The 23,005-nt window shown below is 37.0% G+C and overlaps 1 protein-coding gene and 1 non-coding gene across 9 annotated transcripts; one reads left to right on the top strand and one right to left on the bottom strand.

Annotated features, from left to right (window-relative positions):
• The first annotated feature begins 792 nt into the window (after positions 1-792).
• Positions 793-22,169, top strand: LOC148880034 (putative NOT transcription complex subunit VIP2). 8 transcript variants are annotated; one of them, XR_016104431.1, is made up of 16 exons: positions 793-994; positions 1,111-1,197; positions 3,977-4,086; positions 4,380-4,479; positions 4,567-4,745; positions 4,865-4,913; positions 5,017-5,235; positions 16,996-17,205; positions 17,320-17,412; positions 20,241-20,329; positions 20,438-20,581; positions 20,680-21,102; positions 21,212-21,264; positions 21,373-21,485; positions 21,690-21,834; positions 21,924-22,169. XR_016104431.1 is itself a non-coding variant. In XM_088961828.1 (16 exons), exons 3-16 carry the CDS (start codon positions 4,069-4,071, stop codon positions 21,981-21,983), a joined length of 1,824 nt encoding a protein of 607 aa, XP_088817954.1. In that variant the 5' UTR covers positions 793-994; positions 1,111-1,197; positions 3,977-4,068; the 3' UTR covers positions 21,984-22,169. The 8 variants fall into 8 exon arrangements, 6 of the variants coding, with proteins under 6 accessions (XP_088817954.1, XP_088817956.1, XP_088817959.1 ...); XM_088961828.1 differs by having other exon boundaries at positions 21,373-21,414; XM_088961830.1 differs by having other exon boundaries at positions 20,686-21,102; positions 21,373-21,414.
• LOC148880035 (small nucleolar RNA snoR35) lies at positions 4,399-4,479 on the bottom strand. Its single transcript, XR_016106002.1, has one exon. It is a non-coding gene; the product is annotated as a small nucleolar RNA snoR35 (small nucleolar RNA).
• Positions 22,170-23,005: the final 836 nt, after the last annotated feature.

Genomic DNA, 23,005 nt, shown 5'->3' on the forward strand with positions numbered 1-23,005 from the left:
AAATGGCAATTTTCATGGGTTTTTATAAGCTAAATGGGTTAATTACCTGATTAACCCTAAATGTTAGACCCTAACCCTAAATGTTCGGGTTAGGATTGACCCATGGGTCAATTCAGGTCATCCTAAAAAATAACTAAAATTAAAAAAAATAAAGAAAAATTATATAAAAAATGTCAAAATAAAAAAAAACTAACCTTAAAATTCTAAATATAAAATAAAAAACTTAAACATTTAACAATTTAAAGAATAAACAATAAAAAATAAATACTTTAAAGAGTGGAAAACTGAAAATAATAAACTTAACAATTTGGTCAGCGGGTTGACCCATTACCCAACCCGTCTATGTTTTATACATTGCAATAATCCGATCTCGTATTGTAAATTTGTAATAGGGTCTCAACACCTGCGAGGTCCATGCATGATATGGAAATGAGGGAATTACAACAACATGGCTCTTTAGAAAAAGGGCAGTTGACGATTGGTCTGTTGATTTGTACCGGTGGATTCTGGATTCTGTCGTTGTTATGTAAAGAGGAAGGGAAATTATTTGCTTAGAGCGGCAGAGGTAGTTAACCGTACGGTTTTCTGGGCTCGAGCTGGTGTTGGGAAGTGGGATTGGAATACACGTGGACGCTACAGATGTTGCATTGCGCCAAATCATCGCTAATCTGCATTGGCTTCTCTCGCGTTGCAGTAAATCATGTATCCCGAGGATCCTACGGTCAATTTTCTGTCGCAGAAGACCTCTATCTGAGTCCATTCCCATATAAACAAGATTCCCTGCTAATTAGAATGGTTGCTTGCTCCAAGACATCATAGAGCCAATACTCGACACAGCAAACTATAAGACTCTCAGCGGACGATATATTGTACATTTTGGTGGTATTGGACTCCAGGATCGTTGTCGAGGGTTTCTTGAACCATTTCCCCATCCCATCCTCTTCAAATAGAAGAATTAACCAGCAAAAGCGTACGCCATTCTCCAGATCAAGGAGTACGTCCTGTTTGTTTTTCTCTGTTCTTAATTTTTTTTCTCAGATCGCGAACTACTTTACATGTTTCATCGTTTTATTTAATGGTTTATGCCTTTTCTATCCTTTAATTTTGTAGGGCTTGCAAATTCCACATGCAGTTACTCATTATTCTCTGAAGAGGAAGAATATACACTCGTTTCGTCGTTCATCTTTCGGATTCAAGGTTTATCCAGAGATCTGGTTTGAGACTCTTAATGTGGTAGTCTTATTGTCTTCTATAGTTGTTAAAAATTTCAAATGTTGGCTTCGAATCTAGTTAACTGAGGAAGAAAAGCCAATTTGCACATATGAAATCGTACTATGAATCTTTTTTTTTTCGGTTATTGGTTACTTATCTCGGGAATCACTTTCCTCTTGATGCTTTACCAGATGAGTCTGCAATTCTAGGATCTATTTACATATTTTTTTTCCTTCCCGGTTTGCTGCTGTTGAGTTGATCTTGTGCAAATGCATGAATTAATATTGTTAAGTATACAAAAGACGTGGGGATCTATGTTGCCTCTTATGCTGTGAGTACTTACAATGAAATTAACAAATGGTGTTAGATATATATATATATATATATATGGATTTAACAAATGGGATATCCTAACTGCGTATATTTTGCAAGGGGTCCATATCCAACACACCTCTTGTGGGTTTGGGACTGAGTCCTACCACTTTGTGCAAAAAGCCAAAGGCTAGGTCCATATCCAACACACCTCTTGGAGTACTCTGGATAGATGGGACTAACATTGTGTAATGGCCCTTTTTATATGGAGTGTTTTGCTAGTGCAATGGGAAGCTGATAGGTTGACAACATTTGATGCCAAGACAGGGAATGTGTCTACCTATTAATGAATGATAATTGCTGTTGTTGTCATTAATCACTATTATAAGTTCATTTCGAAATACATGGTTTGGTTGAATTCTTTTATGTTTTTTTGAACTTTAACACCAAAGCTCTTAGATGTTGCTTGATTACTTTCTTAAGTATTATTGACTTTGTCATGCAGTAGTTGAGGCCTTTTGGGTATTATGGAAGGATCTTATAAAAGCTACTTCATTAGGCTGTTCTATGATGTTAATGGTGAATGTTTCGCACTTCATAGAAATGACCTAAATGGAGACGTTGTAGTTGGTTCCTTGGATATCCCCTTATTCTTTTTTGATGGTATTGTGCCTGCCAAGTGAAGATGTAGATATGTTCGTGTGTGTGTGTGTGTGTCTGTGGAAGCTTGGAGTTTTTGGGCGTGGAGTTTTTTTTTTTTTGTGGCAGTTTTAGCCTTTTGTGGAACACAATCTTTGTGCTGTTGTGCTCAGTTGTAGATGCATAGTTCGGTATCTTCAAATTCTGAGGTATATGATGCAAGGCATTCCATTTTCTTGAATCATGATAAGCCTCACAAGCATCCATTTTTTAGATACACACATCTTTTATGTAATAAAACCAATGTTTTCAACCCGCTGTTGAATCAGTTGGTCGAATCGTTTCAACTGTCACCTTGCCAAGATTCCAGATCCGGTTCAGTCAGGATCCGTCCGATGGTAAAAAACTGTTGACTTGGTCAAGAACCGTTCAACCCGGCCGGTTCGATCGTTGACCCATTCGACCTGGTCAAATTGAAAACTTTCGGAGGCCATAACTTTGCACTCTGATGTCCAATTGGGGTGTTTTTTTTTATTTTATTTTGGGTAACATTTCGAGATCTATGCATCCTAAGGAGCCGTAGATGCCTTGTCCTACTATTTTTGCTAAAAAACCTTTTTTTGGCCTCAATCTGCAATTTTAATAATTTTTTATGAATAAAAAAATTAAAACTGAATTAAAAAACATAAATTAAATATAAAATAATACATATAACATATTTATACACATACACACACATATGCGATGATGTGGCATGGTCTTAACTGTTTGACCTGGCCAGTTGAACCGGTGACCCACGACCTGGAGGCAAAAACGGTTTGGCCTCTGGGTCGGTTTTTAAAACATTGAATAAAACCCCCGTAGTTGAATCTTGTACCCTCGATTGAGTAAGCTAACTACTGGTGTCTTTGGTTCGATGCTTGGACCCTCCACTGATCCCTAAATGGTCTTTAATGGTTCCTAGTGTTCCCTCCAAACTTATAACAGAGGGGTTTTCTCAAGCCTATAGTGTCAACTCTCCAATCTCCATTGATGTTGGTAAAGTGAAAGGGTCTAAAGGTGTTGATAATTGATATTTATATGATGTTATAATTTTCAATTATTTATATATTGATTTGGTGTAATGGTAAAATATCGGGCTGTCAAGCGTACGAATGCAGGTTCAAGTCTGAGAACAACCACTTTGTGCAAAAAAAAGAGGACCTTATCCAGTATTATGGGTATAAGAACTTTGGTTAAACAATAATGGTTATTTGAGTTAAAAAATAAAAGATAGTTTTCTTAAATGAAATATGGGTGTATTAATCTTTCACATAAGACTTGCACATATCTGGCATGCTTGATGCTTATGCCTGACATAGAGGTCTAATAAACTTATGCATAACATATGGGCCTTGGGATTAAGGAATGCTTTTCAAGGTTTAACCTCGTATACATCTGAAAAGAACGGTAAGGATGTATGGTCTAGTTAAGTTGAGCATAGGAAATTAATGTTACTGTGCTGTAAGAGATTGTCAGCTATCTCATATCATTTGGAAAGTCAGGTTATTAACACTGTGTCAACGTCTTCTTCCATTGCATGCTGAATGGAGACTGAAGATATTATGAATGAGCTTGCAAAATCTGGGTTTTGGATATATAATATATAAGTGGGCATCGGTGATGTTGTTATCCAGCTATTTGTGTCGGTCTTTTTGTATCCCTTTTTTGCTAAATCTGGGCTTATGCTCACCCACTAAATAAGTTCAAGAATGATGTGAAGAGATTTTTTGCATTCTGATTCTAATTGGAATATCTTGTTTTCCCCTTTCAGACAGGAGCTATTCTTTCAAGAAAATTCAGGGCAAACAAGGCTTCTTTTCAGTGAGGAATGCTTTCCTGCAAATCTGTTTGATATTTTCTGCAATGGCTGGGATTATTAATGTATTTCCTCTTCTTCCAACCTTTCTTTTGACATTCTCAGACATTGGAATTTTGTTTTTGTTTTTGCTTTTGGATGGTAGGGGTATACTTTTGGTGTCAGTGGATAGTACAATATACATTAAATCATGCTCATGATGGTTGCTTTGAACTTTTTATTGAGTATTTTGATTTATGCTGGACTCAATTCTTTGACTTAAAAAATGTTCTTTTAAGCTACTTCATTCGATGTTTCTGCTAGCTGCTTTAAATATTTTTGTTTGTCCTCATAAAATACATGGAATTTATGATTGCAGTCAGGGTCATCTTCAAATCTTCCAGACACCACTGGACGACCATATGCAACATCCTTCTCTGTTCAATCTGGTTCTTCTGGTCCTGGTTTTCATCACACTGGTTAGCAGTTTATGCTTTACTTTTTGTTTCTGTATATTGTAATATTTGCGATAACACTACATAATTGCAAAACATTATTTGTAATAGGAAATATGCAAGGATTACATAATATTCATGGGAGCTTTAATATTCCCAGCATGCAAGGCACACTTGCATCAAGGAACTCATCAATGAATGCTATTCCTTCAAATGGTGTTCAACAGCCTGCAGGAAGCCTCACAAATGGAAGATATACATCAAATAATCTTCCTATTTCTCTTTCTCAGGTTCTTACTAGAATTCTGCATGCTATGGAAGCCATACCTTGATCAATTTATTAACCAGAGAACAATGCAGTTTTAAATCCTTGTTTATAAGGTTACACCTTTATGCTTTTGGCATGCAGATATCTCATGGTAATTCACTTGGACTTTCAGGGGTCACAAATAGAGGAGGTATAACTGTTGTAGGAAGCTCTGAACCTTGTAGCATGCTTTTATTATCTTTATGAGACCACCTGAACTTCTATTGCCACCACTAACGGCTGTGTTTTTGCAGGATTGGGAGTTTCTCAAATTTTAGGAAACACAGGTCCTCGAGTTACCAGCTCAATGGGAAACATTGTTGGCAGCAATAGTGGCATGGGAAGGAGCTTAAGCTCTGGTGGATTGTCTGTGCCTGCTCTTGCTTCACGTATGAATTTAACAAGTGGCAATGGATCTGGTAGTCTTGGTGTACAAGGACCTAACAGATTAATGAGTGGTGTGCTTCAACAAGGTAGTGGCTTTGATCTCATTAAAGGCTGCCATTTGGTTTTGGATCCACTCAATACCCTATTGTTGACCCATTCCCTATTAATAGATTCAATTGACCATATGTTGATAGTTTGCATTGTAACTGTTGGTCTTTCAGTAATTGGTTGTGTATTGGAAAATTTTGAAAATATATATTGTGCATGGTACAGAGAGCCTTTTAATAATTTTTTACCTTTTAATATCTTGGCAAGTTTTTTTTCCTCCTCTTCTCCATAAAAGAGGTAAAATGTGTAGGCACTCATCATAAGATTACCACTGAGACAGAATCCGATACAACAGTATAGATGTGCTTCTAAGGGAGATTGAGGAATTGAGGATCAATTGTAAATGAGGGAATCCATTTGACTCACCTGCAGTTCATTGATGACATAATTCTATTCATAGAAACAAGCAGATACTTAGTAGCATTTTCTCTATATTGTTACTGGTGAAATGTCACTGGAAAGCTCAGTTACAGTTGTTAGATAGATGCTTGGTTGTACAGAGGGTTTGTTCCTTGATGGGCAATACAAGTTTGGAGGTTTGGTTATCTGAGATGCTAGAGCCATTGGAGGGGGCTCTTTCTGTTCATTTTGAACAAGAATGATGTTTATTGAATTCTCAAGAAAGAATGGCTGTTGGAATTTTGTGTTGATTGCTGATCTTGATCGTGGGAGTGCATCAGAAATGATAAAAATTCCACCCTGATTTGGATCAACATCGCTTGTATTCCTCTTCATGCACAATGTATCCATATCTTCAAGGCAATTGGTGATGTATATTAGTGTTTTATTGCTATTGATCAGAAAACATTTCTTGGAATCATTGGAAAGGGAATGATTTTTATCTAGGCAGAAGATATGTGTTCTGTTCCTTCTGAGATGGATTTTGTTTTCACTGATGAAAATTATGTTTCAGAATATTGATTGAAAGTGAAGTTCTTTATGTCTATTCGAATTACTTTTTTTAGAATAAAAAATAAAGAATTAAAAAAAAAGTCTATTTGATTACTTGAGTGGTGGTAAAATTTTAGATTAGGAGTAATCCTACGACTAGGGTTATTCTCTTTGTGGAGAATTTTGAATTGCGGGACCTCCCTCTTCAGCAAGCAAATTTTACCTAGTCAAACTTCCAAGAAAGCCCTAACTGTTGTTATTTAGATAGATTCCTCTTTACAGTGGATTGAGAATCCGAATGGGGGATTTTTGGTGTTACAACATTGCCGAGACCTGTTTCAGATCATTGCTCAATCAGGTTGTCTCAAGAAAGAGTGGGTGGAGGCCCGTGCCCTTTTAGGTTTGAAAACATGTGGTTACTTCATCCAGAGTTTCTAGCTAAGGGAAAAGAATGATGGGAAGTGGACCAAGTGGAATTCTGGTGGAAGGGATGTTTTACAAGAAACTACAACTCTTGGAAGATAGACTCAAGATTTGGAACAAAGAGGTTTTTGGTAGAGTGGAGGAAAGGAAAGTGGAAATCAGTCGGAGAGTGTAGGAGTTAGATACACTAAAAGCTGAAAGAAGGTTGGGGGAAGAAGGTAGGGTGGAAAGATGGAATTTGAAACATGAACCGAAAGATCTTCTTAGGAAGGAGGAGATAAGTTGGAGGCAAAAATCTAGATGCAAATGGCTAAAGGAAGGGGACAACAATATGAGGTTTTTTCATTCGTTGGCAAATGGGAGGAGAAGGAAGAATTTTTTTATCAAAATTGGAGTGGGATGGGCAATTGCTGACAAGGGAAGAGGATATAGCTCAAGCTTTGGTTGATCACTCCAAATTAGTGTATGACAACCCAGGGAGACCTAGAGCTTAGAGGACTTGGAATGGAGGGTGGAAGATAGTGTCTCATCGGAATCTTTGGAAAAAAGATTTGAGGCCCAAGAAGTGAGAAATGAAATCTTCTCCATGGATCGATCTAAAGCTCCTGGGCCTGATGGTTTTTCGATGGCCTTCTATCAAGATTGTTGGGAGATAATTGGAGAGGATTTGTTGGAGGTTTTTGAAGAGTTCTATGAAAGATGCAAATTTAATTCAAGAGCAAATGCATCTTTTATTGCCTTGGTTCCTAAGAAGAAGGGCGTTCTCCAACCAAAGGATTTCAAACCTATAAGCTTGGTGGGAAGCATGTATAAGGTCATCTCTAAGGTCCTAGCTCTAATTCTCTAATCTCACCATATCAAGGGTTCTTTGTAGAAGGAAGACAAATTGTTAGATCAAATACTTATTGCTAATGAATGTGTTGAGGTGAAGAGGAGGAGAAAGGAAAAGGGTCTGGTTTGCAAATTGGATCTTGAAAAGGCATATGACATGGTGGACTGGGACTTTGCACTAGAGGTTCTCAAGCGTAGAGGGCTTGGGGAGAGATGGTGTAGATGGGTAAAGGGATGCATTTCTTCATGTCATTTCTCAATACTAGTGAATGGTGTAGTTAGTGGTTTCTTCCCTGCAAAAAAGGGGTATTAGGCAAGGAGATCCATTGTCCCCATTCCTCTTTACCCTAGTAGTTGATGTTCTGAGTGCCATGATTTTGAGGGCTGATGCTAACAATTTGATAAGAGGTTGGAGGATTGGTAGGGAGGAGATGGTGGTCACACACTTACAATTTGCAAATGACATCATCTTGTTTTGTGATGGGAAGGGGAATTACGGAATTTAAAGAGACTAGTGCTTCAATTCGGAAGGAAATCCAATCTTAAAGTGAACTAGGGAAAAAGTTGTGTGCTAGGGCTCAATTTAGGGGGAGAGGAGGTGGATTCCCTAGCTAGGATTTTGGGGTGCGAAGTGGGGGACTAACCTTTACAATATTTAGGCCTACCATTGGGAGGGAACCCAATGGTTGAGAGTTTTTGGTACCCTGTGATCGAAAGATTTTCCAAGAGGTTAGCAAATTAGAAGTGGAATTACATCTCTTTAGGGGGTAGGATAACCTTAATCAAGTCAACCATAGCCAACTTGCCAGTTTATTTCCTGTCTACCTTTAGAGTACCAATGAAAGTAGCAAACTAGTTAGAGGAGATAATGAGGGATTTCTTGTGGGAAGTAGGGGACACTAAGAAGGATCACTTAGCGAAGTGGGAGGTGGTTTCTAGGAGTAGGGATGACGGAGGCCTTGGGTTAGGAAATATAAGATTAAGAAACACGGCTCTGCTGCGGAAATGGATTTGGAGGCTACTGATAGAACATGATAGACTTTGGTCTAGAGTGATTGTTAGTATTCATGGATTGACAAATAACGACTGGGATGCAGGACATGACCCTAGGGCTTCTTAGTGTTCTCCTTGGAAAGCTATTCAAGGTATTTTGCCTCTTATGCTCCCATATTTCAATTGTGATGTCTGCGCTGGAAATAAAGTCTTGTTTTGGGAAGATGTTTGGGTTGGTTAAAACTCCCTTAGAGATAGATTTCCTTCTGTTTACTCCTTGTCTGAAAACAAAAGAAAAGTGACCTCTTCAGTATTTGTTGATAACTCCTGGGATTTGGGCTTGAGAAGAGGTCTAAGGGATTCTAAAATGGGGATGGTTGATGATTTGATCACTCAGTTAGGGGAAGTCTTTTTTTATCAGTCTTGTAGAGATAGCAGAATTTGGAAACCTTCCCCTTCTGTTTTTTTCAATTGCTCTTCTTTTTACAACATTTTGCTTTAGACCTCTAACCTTGTAGGGAGCTTTCCTTCAAAAGAGGTGTGGGGTAGCCTTGTACCTATAACAATTCAGGCCTTTTGTTGGGAAGTGGCACTCCAAAAAATCAATACCTTGGATTTATTGTAGAAAATGAGGCCAAATATGTGCCTCTCCTCCCATGTTTTGTAGTCTCTGCTTAGGTTCTAGTGAGACAATTCCAAACTTACTAATCTCATGTGCCTTTGTGTTCTTCATTTGGTCTTGGTTCTCTTCTCTCTTTGGCTGTAGGTGGACTCCCTCCCCCCCTCCCCCGAGTGTGGTGAACCTCTTTGATCCATCTTTTTGTAGGCAACCAAAGGTTCATGGAAGGATTATGTGGAGAGCCACTAGAGCTGCTGTATTGTGGTTAGTGTGGGAGGAAAGGAACAATAGGATCTTCAAAGGTAGTTGTAGATCCAAGGAAGATGTTGTGGAGGGAGTAACCACTAAGGTTATCCATTGGTTGAAATCCTGTGATCTTTTTAAGGTTTTCTCAGCTGAAGACATTTATAGAAGTTGGGGTATTGTGGCAACTACTACTTCCAAAGCTATGATATAGGAAGTTTGGTCCCCATTGGCTCAACAAAGGGTAAAATTGAACTTTGATGGAAGCTCTATAGGTAATCCGGGCCCATCTGGTATAGGAGGTGTTTTCAGAGATAATGAAGGCAAGATAATGGCTTTGTATTCAGGTCGAGTAGCACTTGGAGATTCCTTAAGACCGGAAATCTTGGCACTACATCAAGATGTAAACCAGCCAAACAATTGGAGCTACAACAGATTGAGATAGAAGGGGACTCCAAATTGGTAATTGGGTGGATGCAATCAGGGAAGTTGGGCCATGTTTGGTAGTGCTTAAGTTAAAAACAAGTGCTTAAAAAAAGAATAAGCACTTATTTGCATTTGGCACCCAACTTTTTCAAGTGCTTATTTTTTAAAATAAGCACTTATTTTATATTGGGTGTTTGGTAGTCTTTTTCTCTAATAAACACTTAAATAAGCATTTGTGACTATTTTGTCCTTCATTTTCTTTCAAAATTTCTGAAAGCACTTTTATTTAATTACTTTTATAAAAACACCTTTCATACAAATGCTTTCATAAAATACTTTTATAAAATTCAACTAGGGATAATTTTATAAGTGGTATTTTAAAATTTAATTAGGAATAATTTTGGAAGAAAAAAATTGAATAAGTGCTTATACAATAAGCACTTAAAAAAGCTGGAAATTTGGGCTTAAAAAATGAGCCCTTATTTTTAAAATAAGCACTTATTTTGGGCTTATTTCCCAAATACCAATAAGTGCTTAATGGTCCAAATAAACACTTATTTTTAAGCACTCCCAAACATGACATAACAAGGGAGGTGGGTGTTTGTTTCAAGTGGGTAAGGAGATAAGCAAATGGTTTTGCTGACACCCTTCAAAACAAGGAACTGTAAGGGAGAGACTTTACTGGGCAGTGCTGTAATGTTTGATGTTTATTGGATCAACCTTTTCTAATAAGGGTTGACTTCTGTATTTCAGTTTTAATTTATCTCTAATGAAAGTTATCGTTTCTGATAAAAAAAATAGATTAGGAGTTTGGGCAGGAGATTGAAGATGAAGTGTTGGTACTCGATAGACAAGGCTAAAATCAGTATTTCAAGGAAGGGACATGTGGAAGGGAAAATAATTTGAAGGAAAGCAATATATGTGTTGGGGTCAAAATAGGCATTGGTTGGAACTTTGATAATAGTTATATATTGGAAGATAGAAACTTTTTATGGAAAATTGGAAAGGGTGTAATGCAGCATTATTAACAGGTATTGGGAAGGGAGAGCTTGGTTTGGAGATAGTTAATATGCTGCATTTATCAACAACATTTTTTATAGGAGGAATGCCTATGGCTGGTTCCACAATAGTAACTTATTTGGTTATGGTAAAAAGTTATATGCATATTGATAGAGATAGTAGTCAGCTGATGGTTAGGTTGCCCCATGATCAATAAAATCATTTTAATCCAGGACATGAATGCCTCAACTGGTTTTGGGATACCACTAGTCTCCCCCAAACCAAGTCTTTCTTTTCATATCCTTTTCAAGACATTATGCTTTAGCAAGCTTGAAGATTAATATCAGGGAAGGTCAAATACAGGTTAATAGGAGTGCTCTTTTGTTTTTTTCCCCAATTTTGCATGACATAGGTAAGGTGGAGGATCTTGAAGAATGAAGATGGTAGAAGGAACCTTAAAGGTCTGTAACCTTTAGGTACTGTCCATAGGCAGTGGAAATGGAAAGGAGAAAGAAGCAATAGAGGTGAAAAGAAGACTATATTGAGGAAAAGGGTGATAGATCCATTTTGTTGAAGAAATTCACTAGTAAAATAACAAAGAAGGCATTTTTGGTGCACCAGAATACTTGGTCACAAAGATAAATAATGAAAATCAAAGCAGTTAGGAAGAATTGAGCGAAAAGCCATGCTAGAAAGTAGGGGTGTAAATGGATCAGATCATGATCCAATCTGAATTTGAATCTGATCATATTTTGTTGGGTTTGGATATCCCTATGTCAGATTTTTTGGATTGGATTGGATTGAATAATAGGATCTGATTAAAACCCGGATCGAATTTGGATCACCCCAATCTGGTCCAAAAGATTTCGATATGATCCGATCCTATATATTTATATTATTTATTTATTTATAATGTTTATATTGCATTTTTGTAATGTTTTACATTATTTATTTATTTTATAAAATGACATGTATATACATGATAAAAATAGTTGAAAAAAATGCTTGTATTGTTTGTTTTTCTTTATATAGACTGTTATGCCTTTTCTTTTAATAATTTGTTAAATTTTACATAAATTAAATCGGATTGGATTAGATCTAGATATCCAACATCCTTAACGGATTCGAATTCGAATCGACCTTTGTTAGATCCAATTTGATTGGATATAAGATTTATATTATTGGATTGGATTCAGATATACCCCAATTCGAATCTGATCCGATCTTTTTGCATCCCTACTAGAAAGTGACAATGTTGTCAACAATTGACATTCTTGATCACATGGGAGTTGATTTGTTTGAGGGTGTTGACCTTCTAATGAGGGAGTGGAGAGGCAACAACCGTTTCCCTGATGGGAAGAATTCTAGTGCAAGAAAATGTAATGGACTGAAGGAGATGAGGGATGTTTGTTAGAGTCACCAATTGTTTACTTTTCCTGTTTCAAAAAAAAATGTTTGTTAGAGACTTAGAGGTATCTTAACTCTCAAGAGGGAGGATTCCTAACTGCTGGCAAAGGGGAGTTCTTGGGCACTGTATCTGGAATCTGAGTCTGCTCCTCACAGAGCACACCTCACACTGACCTCACAGGCACATTCCACCATGTATCAGGAACATCTCCCATACTTAATGTGTTATTATTCATGGGAGATGTTCCCAATGCACAGTGGGATGTGCCTGTGAGGTTGGTGTGAGGTGCACTCTGTGAGGAGCAGATCCCAATTCCTGTACCTGAGGTCCTTGGGGGAAAGGCTTGAAGGTTGATTCAATGATTAAAGACTTTAGGTACATCAATATGTTATCCATAATATTGATAGGAAAAATTTCTTGTATCCATTAAAAATAGGAAGATTTTCCAAAACCTATAGAATTGTAAAGCAAAATGTTGGGAAGTTTTTGAGTTATTTGTTGGCAGGATAGAGGTGGATTTTGGGGGCAAACAAGGAATTCATATTGGAGCATAGCAATGCAGGGATTTTAGAGGTGACCTATGATTGTATTACCACTATTAAAAATGAGAATGATTAATGGTTCTTCGTTGAACATCCTGATTTTTATTTCCAAATTTACCCCTATTAATAATACAAAATTATTATAGCCCTAAAAAGATGAATACGTGGACATCCAAATTCTCCACGTAATGGTTACCCTATTAAGGTACTCATAATGTTGGTTAAATTTTTATCAAATATCAATGTGGCTGAACCATGGTTACTGGACTGGAAAAAACGGGTATCAGTCAAGTGACTGGTTCTGTTTTACCCTAGAACCGTTATTTCTCCCAAAACTATAGATTTGGTCAGCAAACTGCTGACCCGGGTGGTTGAACTGTTCGAACCGTTCAACGGTTTGGCCGGTTTTTATTTTTTTTATCAGAATGTGTTGCTCGATCGTTTCAAATGGTCGGACCGTTCGACCCGGGAATCGGACCCATGACCGGTTCGTTGTTCAGATCAGTTTTAAAAACCTTGGGCTGAACAACTCTCACATTACTCTGGATTGTTTTCATGATATTAAATGGAATCAAATCATCAAGATAAGTTCAAAATTTCTCCTTCAAGGATAAACTTAATTGATAAGTTGAATGGATGTATCTCCCCATTTTTATAAAAATGTGATCATATTTATAAAAATCCTCCAAATTTGAACCTAAATAGGGGTGTAGTATGTTATAGGATTTGAATGCTATTTCGTTTTACACAATCAATTTAGAATCCAAAATAAGAGTTCACTCAACAAAGTAGTTAGTTTATTATTATTATTTTTTTATTTTGTCTAAAATTCTAAATTTTGATTTAACTTGCACTCTCTTTTGGTTTCTCTTTTATGCTGATTTTTTTGGTTAATTTGTTTTGGGTGTATAGCAGTTTATATGAAGAGAAAGGTGATTATACAACCCTATAACTTGCAACTGAGATAGTGGTTCGACTCTTCACTTTTAAACAGCTTTGGGAAGACTACTATTTCTGTTTTGACATGGTAGTTTTGGGCTAGTCTATAAGGAATGCTTTCGGATGGAAGGAACACGCTATTAAATTTATAGATCAAACAAGAAAACAAGAAGAGGAGTTTAATTTTTTTTTTTTTTTGTAATGAAGAGGAGTTTAAATTAGAGAATGATCGAAAATATTTGAACTTACATTTTCCATTTGTGTTATTTTTTCATGCTCAATTGTTAGGTGGTGCTGCTGAGTCATTTTCGTTATGTTCACTTGCTAGCTTAGTAGCTTTGATTGATTATTGTTCAAATAATGATTATAACGCTAAAGTTGGATTATAAATTCATAGTGATTTAGTGATTATTATTGTTGTCGGGTTGCTTTTGTGTATTATTTTTTTGGTATTTGAAAATCAATTCTTTTTTTTTTTTAAATCACTTCAATTCAAATATGTTATTTTGACTAGCTAGGGGTGTTCATTATACGGTTCAAATCGCAAAACTGAACCGAACCAAACCGAGTTTGCGGTTTGGTTTGTACCTATAAATGGTTTGGTTCAGTTTGAGAATTTTCTAAATTACGATTTACAGTTTTGGTTTGGTTTATTTAATTTTATAAACTGAACCAAACCGTAAACTGTAAACCAAAATTATATATATATATATATATATATGTATATAATATGAATATGTGATATATAAATATTATATACAATATATCTAAATGGAATACGTAAAATTATAAATATATAATGAACGCTTTATTTTATAATAAAATAATAAATAGAAGTTTTTAAGTTTTACTTTTTAGGGGAGCTATTTGGGCTTTCTAATTGGGTTAAGCCCAAAATAACATAGAATGGTCCAAAGTCCCCAAACCGTATTAGAAACCGCACCAAACTGTAATAAAACGGTTTGGTTCGATTTAGAAAATTCTCAAACCGTAATTTACCAGTTTGGTCTGAGATTTTCTCTAAATCGCACTGAACTGGACCGTGAACACCCTAATTTTGGCAACTGAAACATACACGTGCAATGCACGTGCACCCCCACTAGTATCTTGAAATGAAAGATGGAAATGTGGCATCAATAGACTGATAGGAGGGGGTTCAAAATATTGTTGTTTGGTTTACATTTCCAAGGTGTTCTCTAGATTGAAGAGTGGGCTTTGTGGTGCAAGACCTTGCAGAAAATTTTAGAAATTTTATAAAGAATAGGATCGATGATGCATCAATAATTTAACAATGGACATGGCACTGAACAGAATGGAATGGAAAAACGGTGTAGCTGACCCCATATAGATGGGGCAAGGCTTAGATGATGATGATAAAAAGGATGGAGACTATATTGTCTTATTGGCTGAAGGTAGTTCAAAGTAAATTTTTGTATGGATCACATTTGTATGTCTGAGCTGTTAATAATCCATTGTGTGAAGAATTTTAGTGAAATAAGATTTGAGGCGGGGATGTTGGTTCTCACTGGGCTGAAGATAGTTCAAGGTAAATTTTTATATGGAAGCACATTTGGACATCTGAGCTGTTGATAATCCAGTGGTTGTGAACAATTTCAAAGAAATAAAATTTGAGACAGGGGATGTTGGTTGCACTGGGCTCAAACAAGGATTGGGGTGTCTCACTTTTTGTGATGAGACGACAGAGGATGGTAACCATTTCCATAGAACTCTACTGTTCTTGAAGACTCCGGAGTTTTAGATGATGATGATGATAATGGAAGTTAGGGAAGAAAGGTATTAAAGAGGAGCTTGTACAAGAAATCTATTTGGATGAAGTTTCTAAAGTGTATAAAATCAAGGACATAGAAGTGGTGGGTGAAAAAAGAAGTTCAAATTGGAAAACTGTAAGGACCATTTGGTAAAGTGGAAGCTGGTTTGCAGAAGTAGGAAAGAAGGGGGCTTAGGTCTAGGAAGGTTGGTTACTAGTGATTTTTCCCTGCTAGGCAAGTGGATGTGGAGGTTCCATATTGGCTCGATAGGTTATGGCACTGGGTGAAAAAAGAAGTTCAAATTGGAAAACTGTAAGGACCATTTGGTAAACTGGAAGCTGGTTTGCAGAAGTAGGAAAGAAGGGGGCTTAGGTCTAGGAAGGTTGGTTACTAGTGATTTTTCCCTGCTAGGCAAGTGGATGTGGAGGTTCCATATTGGCTCGATAGGTTATGGCACTGGGTGAAAAAAGAAGTTCAAATTGGAAAACTGTAAGGACCATTTGGTAAACTGGAAGCTGGTTTGAAGAAGTAGGAAAGAAGGGGGCTTAGGTCTAGGAAGGTTGGTTACTAGTGATTTTTCCCTGCTAGGCAAGTGGATGTGGAGGTTCCATATTGGCTCGATAGGTTATGGCACTGGGTGAAAAAAGAAGTTCAAATTGGAAAACTGTAAGGACCATTTGGTAAACTGGAAGCTGGTTTGAAGAAGTAGGAAAGAAGGGGGCTTAGGTCTAGGAAGGTTGGTTACTAGTGATTTTTCCCTGCTAAGCAAGTGGATGTGGAGGTTCCGTATTGACTTGGATAGATTATGGCACCGGGTCATGAAAAGTGTTCATGGTGCTCATCCTAATGACTGGGACGCAGGTCTGAATGCAAGAGCTATGTTAGCTTCTCCTTGGAAATCTATATCTTCTTTGCTGCCCTCTTTCTTGATGTTCATCAGGTATGAACATCTTTCTTGATGTTATTGGACAAAATGCCGGCTTTCCATCTCTTTTTCTGATTTTTGTATCTGAAGCAACTGGTAATGCAGTTTTGATGCAACTGTCTATACAGCAGTCACTTTCTTACCCTAGAAAGGGTTTTCTTTAGCAAGGAATTAAATCTGGGTTGCAGTCCAATTGGTCACCATAAAGGGGAAATACATGATAGTTTTGTACTTTTGTTGCTACTAAAATTTAAGCAAATCTGAAACCTACTATGTGGTTTATATTGGTATTGATATGATATGCTTTCATGATCCAAGCTTCTTGACGTTATGTGAGGATCAGATGATTTGGTCAATATGACATAGCTGGCCTTTATGTTACTTAAACCTGCTTCCTGCAAGACTTGTTTTCTTGAAGCTTTCTTCTCTCATTTTTAGTGTGTTGTACTAGCTTTGAAACCTTTGTTAGTGAACTGGATATTTAGCTTCCAATTGCTGAATGTATCATTCCTTTGTGTTTTAGTCACTAAGCTTGCTATTCTTTTAGTTCTTCTATTCAAATATTCTTTTATGTTTTCTATCTTTCATAATGTTTGTTGGTAAACTAATTTGTAATGTATTTTATTAGATGATTAAACTCTGATTCTGTGCATGATTTGGTGGTTATTATGCTGATCTATTATGTGTGCAGTATTTATCTGCTATAATAAATGACATGTACTGAATTCAGCACCACAGGTGATATCTATGCTAGGAAGTTCTTATTCTGCTGCTGGAGGTACACTGCCCCAAAACCAACTGCAAGCAGGGAATAATCAGTTAAGATCTATGGGAATACTAAATGATGTTGGCTCCAATGAGAATTCTCCTTTTGACATCAATGATTTCCCTCAGTTGACTGGCCGTCCTAGTTCTGCTGGAGGTCCTCAAGGACAATTAGGTAGTTAATAAGTTAAATTTTTATTGATAAAAAAATAAATTATTTATTTATTTATTATGGGATGCTTGTCTGGAGTTTCTTCTCCTACAACTGAATGTCAGAACTTACTTGCAGGTTCACTGCGGAAGCAAAGCCTTGGTGTTGTCCAACACAACCAAGAATTTAGCATTCAAAATGAAGATTTTCCAGCTCTACCTGGATTAAAAGGTGCTTATTCTATTTTTTTTTTTGGATCTAGAGTGAAAAGATGTTGTTCTTTGTCCATAGGTAGGGGTGTCAATCGATTGGTTTTGGATTGGATCCAATCCGATTCAAACCTTATCAAATCGGATTTGGACGGTCCATTATAATTATTGGATCGGGCCAGTCCAAAATAAATTGGTCCATATTCTTATTGGTCTGAATTGGACCTAAACCAAATTTCCAATAATCCGATCATGAGGTCAAATTCTTGTCCAATTTGAAACCGATCAAAACTGAAGCCAGCATAAATTCACTTTTATGAACGTACTTTTACAAAAGCACTTTTATAAAAATAATTTTATGAAAAGTACTTTTATGAAAGCACTTTTATAAAAGTACTTTTACACGAAAGCACTTTTATGAAATCACTTTTACAGAAGTACTTTTATAAAAGCACTTCTACAAAAACACTTTTATGGAAGTACTTTTATAAAAGCACTTCTATAAAAGCACTTTTATGAAAGAACTTTTACGAAAGCACTTTTACGAAAGCACTTTTATAAAAGCATTTTTATGAAAGTACTTTTATCAAAGTACTTGTACGAAAGCACTTTTACAAAAGTGCTTTTTCAATGCCAAAATGATATATTTTTGTAATTTTTATGTCCTGTTTTTTTTTTTTATAATTGTTGATATTTCGTTTAGTTTGGATTGGATCCAATCCAGCCCATTTACATTTTAATGGATTGGATTGGATTTGGTTTGTATTGGATTTGGACTGGGTTGGGTCTAGTCCATTTGTAAGTGGACTCACATTGGAGTGGATTGGGTTGGACCAAATCCAGTCCAATTGACACCTGTATCCATAGGCGTTTATTACTTTCAGAATGCGCTTTTGCCACAAAATTATATCGCATTTATGGGCTAGTACCTTAGGCATTTTACCTTCATATTTGGAATATGATATCGTTGTTGAGTGCTAAGTGCACATGAAGGGGTAATTATCTAACAGATGTCCATTTGATGATAATAAATCTGCTTCCTTGAAGGAACAATAGTGCACTTTTGCTATGGTCAGATAATGCACTAGTTTCAAAAGAACAAAAACTAATTGATATCGTCGGAATATGATATTGTTGTTGAGTAGGCGTATTAAGTGCACATGAAGGGGTAATATTCTAACAGATGTCCATTTGATGATAATAAACCTGCTTCCTTGAAGGAACAATAGTGCACTTTTGCTATGGTTGGATAATGCACTAGTTTCAAAAGAACAAAAACTAATTGAGAGGATTGAGAGGCATGCAGAGAATATACATTATGAGTTTGATGAATCTTGCATGATTGTGACCATAGGGATGAGGTCCCACTTGGGGTGGAGGATGATCAAGCTGAGACTTAATGGCCACTTGATAGAGAACCTAAGTCCCTCATGAATAGGTTGTGATTTCCAAGATGAGGGGGGTGAGATAATTGCGGTGTATTTCGACCCCATCGGCTCAGGAGAATCAGGGCAGATATTTAGTAGTTAGCAGCTGGCTTTGCAAGGAAGAGATTCTGGCACTCCCTCAGGGTCGAGATTGATGCCAACCAACTCTAGAGCTTTCTTGAGTGGAGTTGGAGGGTGACACAGATTGTTATTGGGTGGTTGAGAAGGGTGACTGAGGATCCCTAAAACCTGCTATACCACATCAGGTAGGCAGGCTTTGGCTTCTAGAGTAGACTCCTCATTTGGATGGATCCTGAGATCAGCTAACTCCTTGTCATACAGCTTGGATAGGGGTGGTATTGAGAGGAGAGAGTTGTGTTGTGGACCAATTTTTCTGAAATAGCCTTTTGGGTGAATGGGTTGATGGGTGTTATTCTTTTTTTTTTTTTTCAAACTGGTCTTAGCCGGGTGAATTTTGTCTATGATTGGCTATAGCAGGATACTCCAATAACAGATAGATGGAGGGAGGGACAGATGGAAAGAGGGATATCCATAAACACTATGGTGACTAAGAGCATCAATAAGTTGCATATAGGCATTGCATTTTCAATCTGTATTTTTTGCCTGTTATTTTTTCAGGTTTCTTGGAATCATTTGAAAAGGGTACAAGAGATATCAAGTTTTGGCTCTGTTCCTTTTGTAAATCTGCTAGATGTTTTTTGACTGCACATGCATATTCTTTACACCTTTAGCATGATAGAACTTCTTACTCAGCATCTGCATGGCCAAATTAGCCAATTTTCTATGGGCATGAGGACACATGCCACTTTTGTAGCTAGCATCTATAGGTGAGTCCACAGTTCTATGTTGACACTACAACCATGAACCACCAAGACAGGTGGCATGACATAGAAGCGAGTGACGATAAATGCTGCTTTAGTCTTTCCCTTTCTCAACATTTTGAAAAAAAGTCCATGATTTTTTTTTCTTTCATTTTTGCTATAGGAATCTGCACTTGGGACATAGAGCAATGTTTTCTAAATTATAACAAAAAAAGTCCATGCTTTGTTTTTTCTTTCATTTTTACAGTAGGAATGTGCACTTGGGACTGAACAATGTTTTATAAATCATAACAAAAAAAAACCTTTTGACTACTGAATGTGTCTGTTGTCACTGCTAATTTGCCCCGACACATTTGTTGCTGTGGATCACATTTGTAGATTATGTGCATATGATGGTATGTTGATGTATATTAGGATCTTCTGTACTACCATTTTGTTCTTTCATTTTTTTTTACTTTTTAGTTATCCCTCAACTCTTGATACAACTTATTTGTATCTCAATCACATTTGGAAGACACGTCTATCTTTCCTATGGGGTAAGTACTTTTCATTGTTATTGAATAGTCTGAATTGTTGTGAAGGTGGGAATAATGATTATGGAATGGATCTGCACCAGAAAGAACAACTTCATGACAATGCCATGTCTATGATGCATTCACAGCACTTCTCTGTGAGTCCTGTTTTTATGTGGAAAATTGAGGTTCCTTGTATATTGGAATTGATCTGATGCCCTACTTTTTCCAAGTCCATCCTTATATGCTTTTCTTAAATTATACAGATGGGGAGATCCCCTGGGTTCAGCTTAGGAGGGACGTTTTCATCTCATCGCCAACAAAATGCTGTATCAGCAACCAATCAAGATCTTTTGCATTTACACGGTTCTGATCTGTTTCCACCTTCCCATGCAAATTATCACTCACAGGTTCAGTCTTTGATTTATATCATATATTCTCACATCTGTGGAGATAAACCCCATAAAAGTTGTCTGTTTTGTTTGTAAATTTGTTTTTCTTGCCATAGGTTCAGAATAGTGGCCCACCAAATATTGGAGGAAGACCTATGAATTCTCCAAATTCAGTTTCAGGTGTAGGGTCATACGATCAGCTTATTCAACAGTATCAACAGCTTCAAAGTCAGTCCCAATTTCGATTGCAACAATTTTCAGCTGTGGGTCAGTCATATAGAGATCAAAATGTGAAGTCAATGCAGGCAGCGACTGATCGATTTGGATTACTTGGTTTATTGAGTGTCATAAGGATGAACAATCCTGATTTGACTTCCCTTGCTCTAGGAACTGATCTTACGACATTAGGGCTAAATTTGAGTTCAACAAATGACATCCACAAAAGGTTTGCCTCTCCCTGGTCTGATGAGCCTGCCAAGATACAACCTGAATACACTGTTCCAGAGTGTTACCATGCTGAACCACCACCTGCGTTGCATGTGAGCTGTTTTGATTGTTAAATATTAGTGTGCTTCAAATCCTCCCCATATGTACATGACCGGATGAAAAAAATGAAAAACTTTCTGACCTTTGTTATGGTGGTTGCAGCAAGGGTATTTTGCAAAATTCCAGCCAGAGACATTGTTTTACATCTTTTACAGGTGTTCTCTCTCTCTCTCTCTAGACCTCTATTTTTTCTGATGTCTTTAGTGCTTTCTCCATGACTCAATAAGTGATGTTTTTTTTATCCTTTCCTGTTGTCATTGCAGCATGCCAAAAGATGAAGCCCAACTGTATGCTGCAAATGAATTGTATGTTCTTTGAGGTCTATTTGGTTTCTTCTCTGTGTTCTGTCATTGACCTCTTTCTCCAAATCATTCCTGTATGAAGGCTCCTTTTCACATTGTATTCCTAGTATTCTTATATCGATTCATAAAGAGGGGTTGTATTGGTTACTTCAGTAGCTATTTATGCCATTGAAGTGAGGAGTCCCCTTTGTGCTTGTTATAATGAGAAATTTTCCTTTTTTCATATTTTCATTAAGATGCAGTTACTAAGAGCAGCACTTTACGCGTTTGCTTTGTAGGTACACAAGAGGGTGGTTCTATCACAGAGAGCTCCGACTATGGTTCATAAGGGTTGCAAACATGGAGCCTTTGGTTAAGACGAATGCATATGAAAGGGGATCTTATCTTTGTTTTGATCCAAACACATGGGAAACAGTTCGCAAGGTTTGCACACACCTGCATGTTGGTTTCTATATTTTGAATATTCAGAACTAGAAGCAATTATCTAAGTCTTCGATGTCTTTTGGTTGCAGGATAACTTTGTCCTCTACTACGATTTGTTAGAAAAGAGACCAGTTCTACCTCAACATTAGCAGACTATAGTTTTTTCGTTTTTTTTTTTTTCTTATTCTTTAAGATGTAAATCAGCTTCAAGTGGGATTCCATTTTTTCCTGGTAATTTTGCATTTTGGTTAATTGTTACATTTTTCAAGCTGCTTTGGCTTTATCTTGGTAGCAATATCCAAAAGGGGATTGTGGCCAGTGGCCTTTTTCTTGCCTCCACGGCTCTAGCTCCTCAACTTACCATTGTGATCAATCAGGTTACATATAACAACAGAAAAACAATATTCAAGAATTTCCCCCCGATTAGCATTAGTAGCATCCAAGCTGCCTCTCTGCTGTTCATGATGGTCTCCTTTAGGCTCGGACCGCCCAGTTTGGAAGGAGTACAAAACTACAAATACAAATATGTACAGTGCAAAACCTTACATTTTGTATATTTTGTATGTAATTGTAAATTTGTACTGTAGTCTGTACATATTTGTATTTGTATTCCTTCCAAACTGAGCCTTATATTTATGAATATGATATGAGAATCCGTTTATTTTTGTCCCGACTGTACCCACCCGGGCTACCCCACCAATTGTTTCTAGATTGGAGATTTGGAGTTTGTCCCGACTCCTGAGCTTTTTGATTAGTTTTGACGTTGCGGTGGCAATATGTTGCATTCCGGCTGGACCGGCTGGTTGCTTGGGTCGTGGCTATAGCTGGGCATATTTGTTCCTGACAATGCCATCGCATTCTTCTGGTTGGCTTTGACTGGGTACATTCAATGCCTCCTGAAATCCAGGCATATTCAGGCTCGGAACCAAAAACATCTGGGGGCGAATTTGGTTGATTAGGCTTTAGCAATTCATCTCGAGGAGTCCAGGTTTCAGGATCATTCTGTAGTAATGGTACCAAGCTACCATTAAGGACTCCTCGATGGAATTCAAATTTGTTTTTACAATGACATACATTTTGAGGTGGAAGGTGATAATGAAGTTCTAATTAATATAATGAAAGGTATGATTCCTCATCCTTGGTCATTTCTTACACTGTTAACATAATCAAA

This window comes from Nelumbo lutea, chromosome 1, assembly GCF_056320005.1.
Source record: "Nelumbo lutea isolate HS-2025 chromosome 1, American lotus-T2T, whole genome shotgun sequence".
NCBI lineage: Eukaryota > Viridiplantae > Streptophyta > Magnoliopsida > Proteales > Nelumbonaceae > Nelumbo > Nelumbo lutea.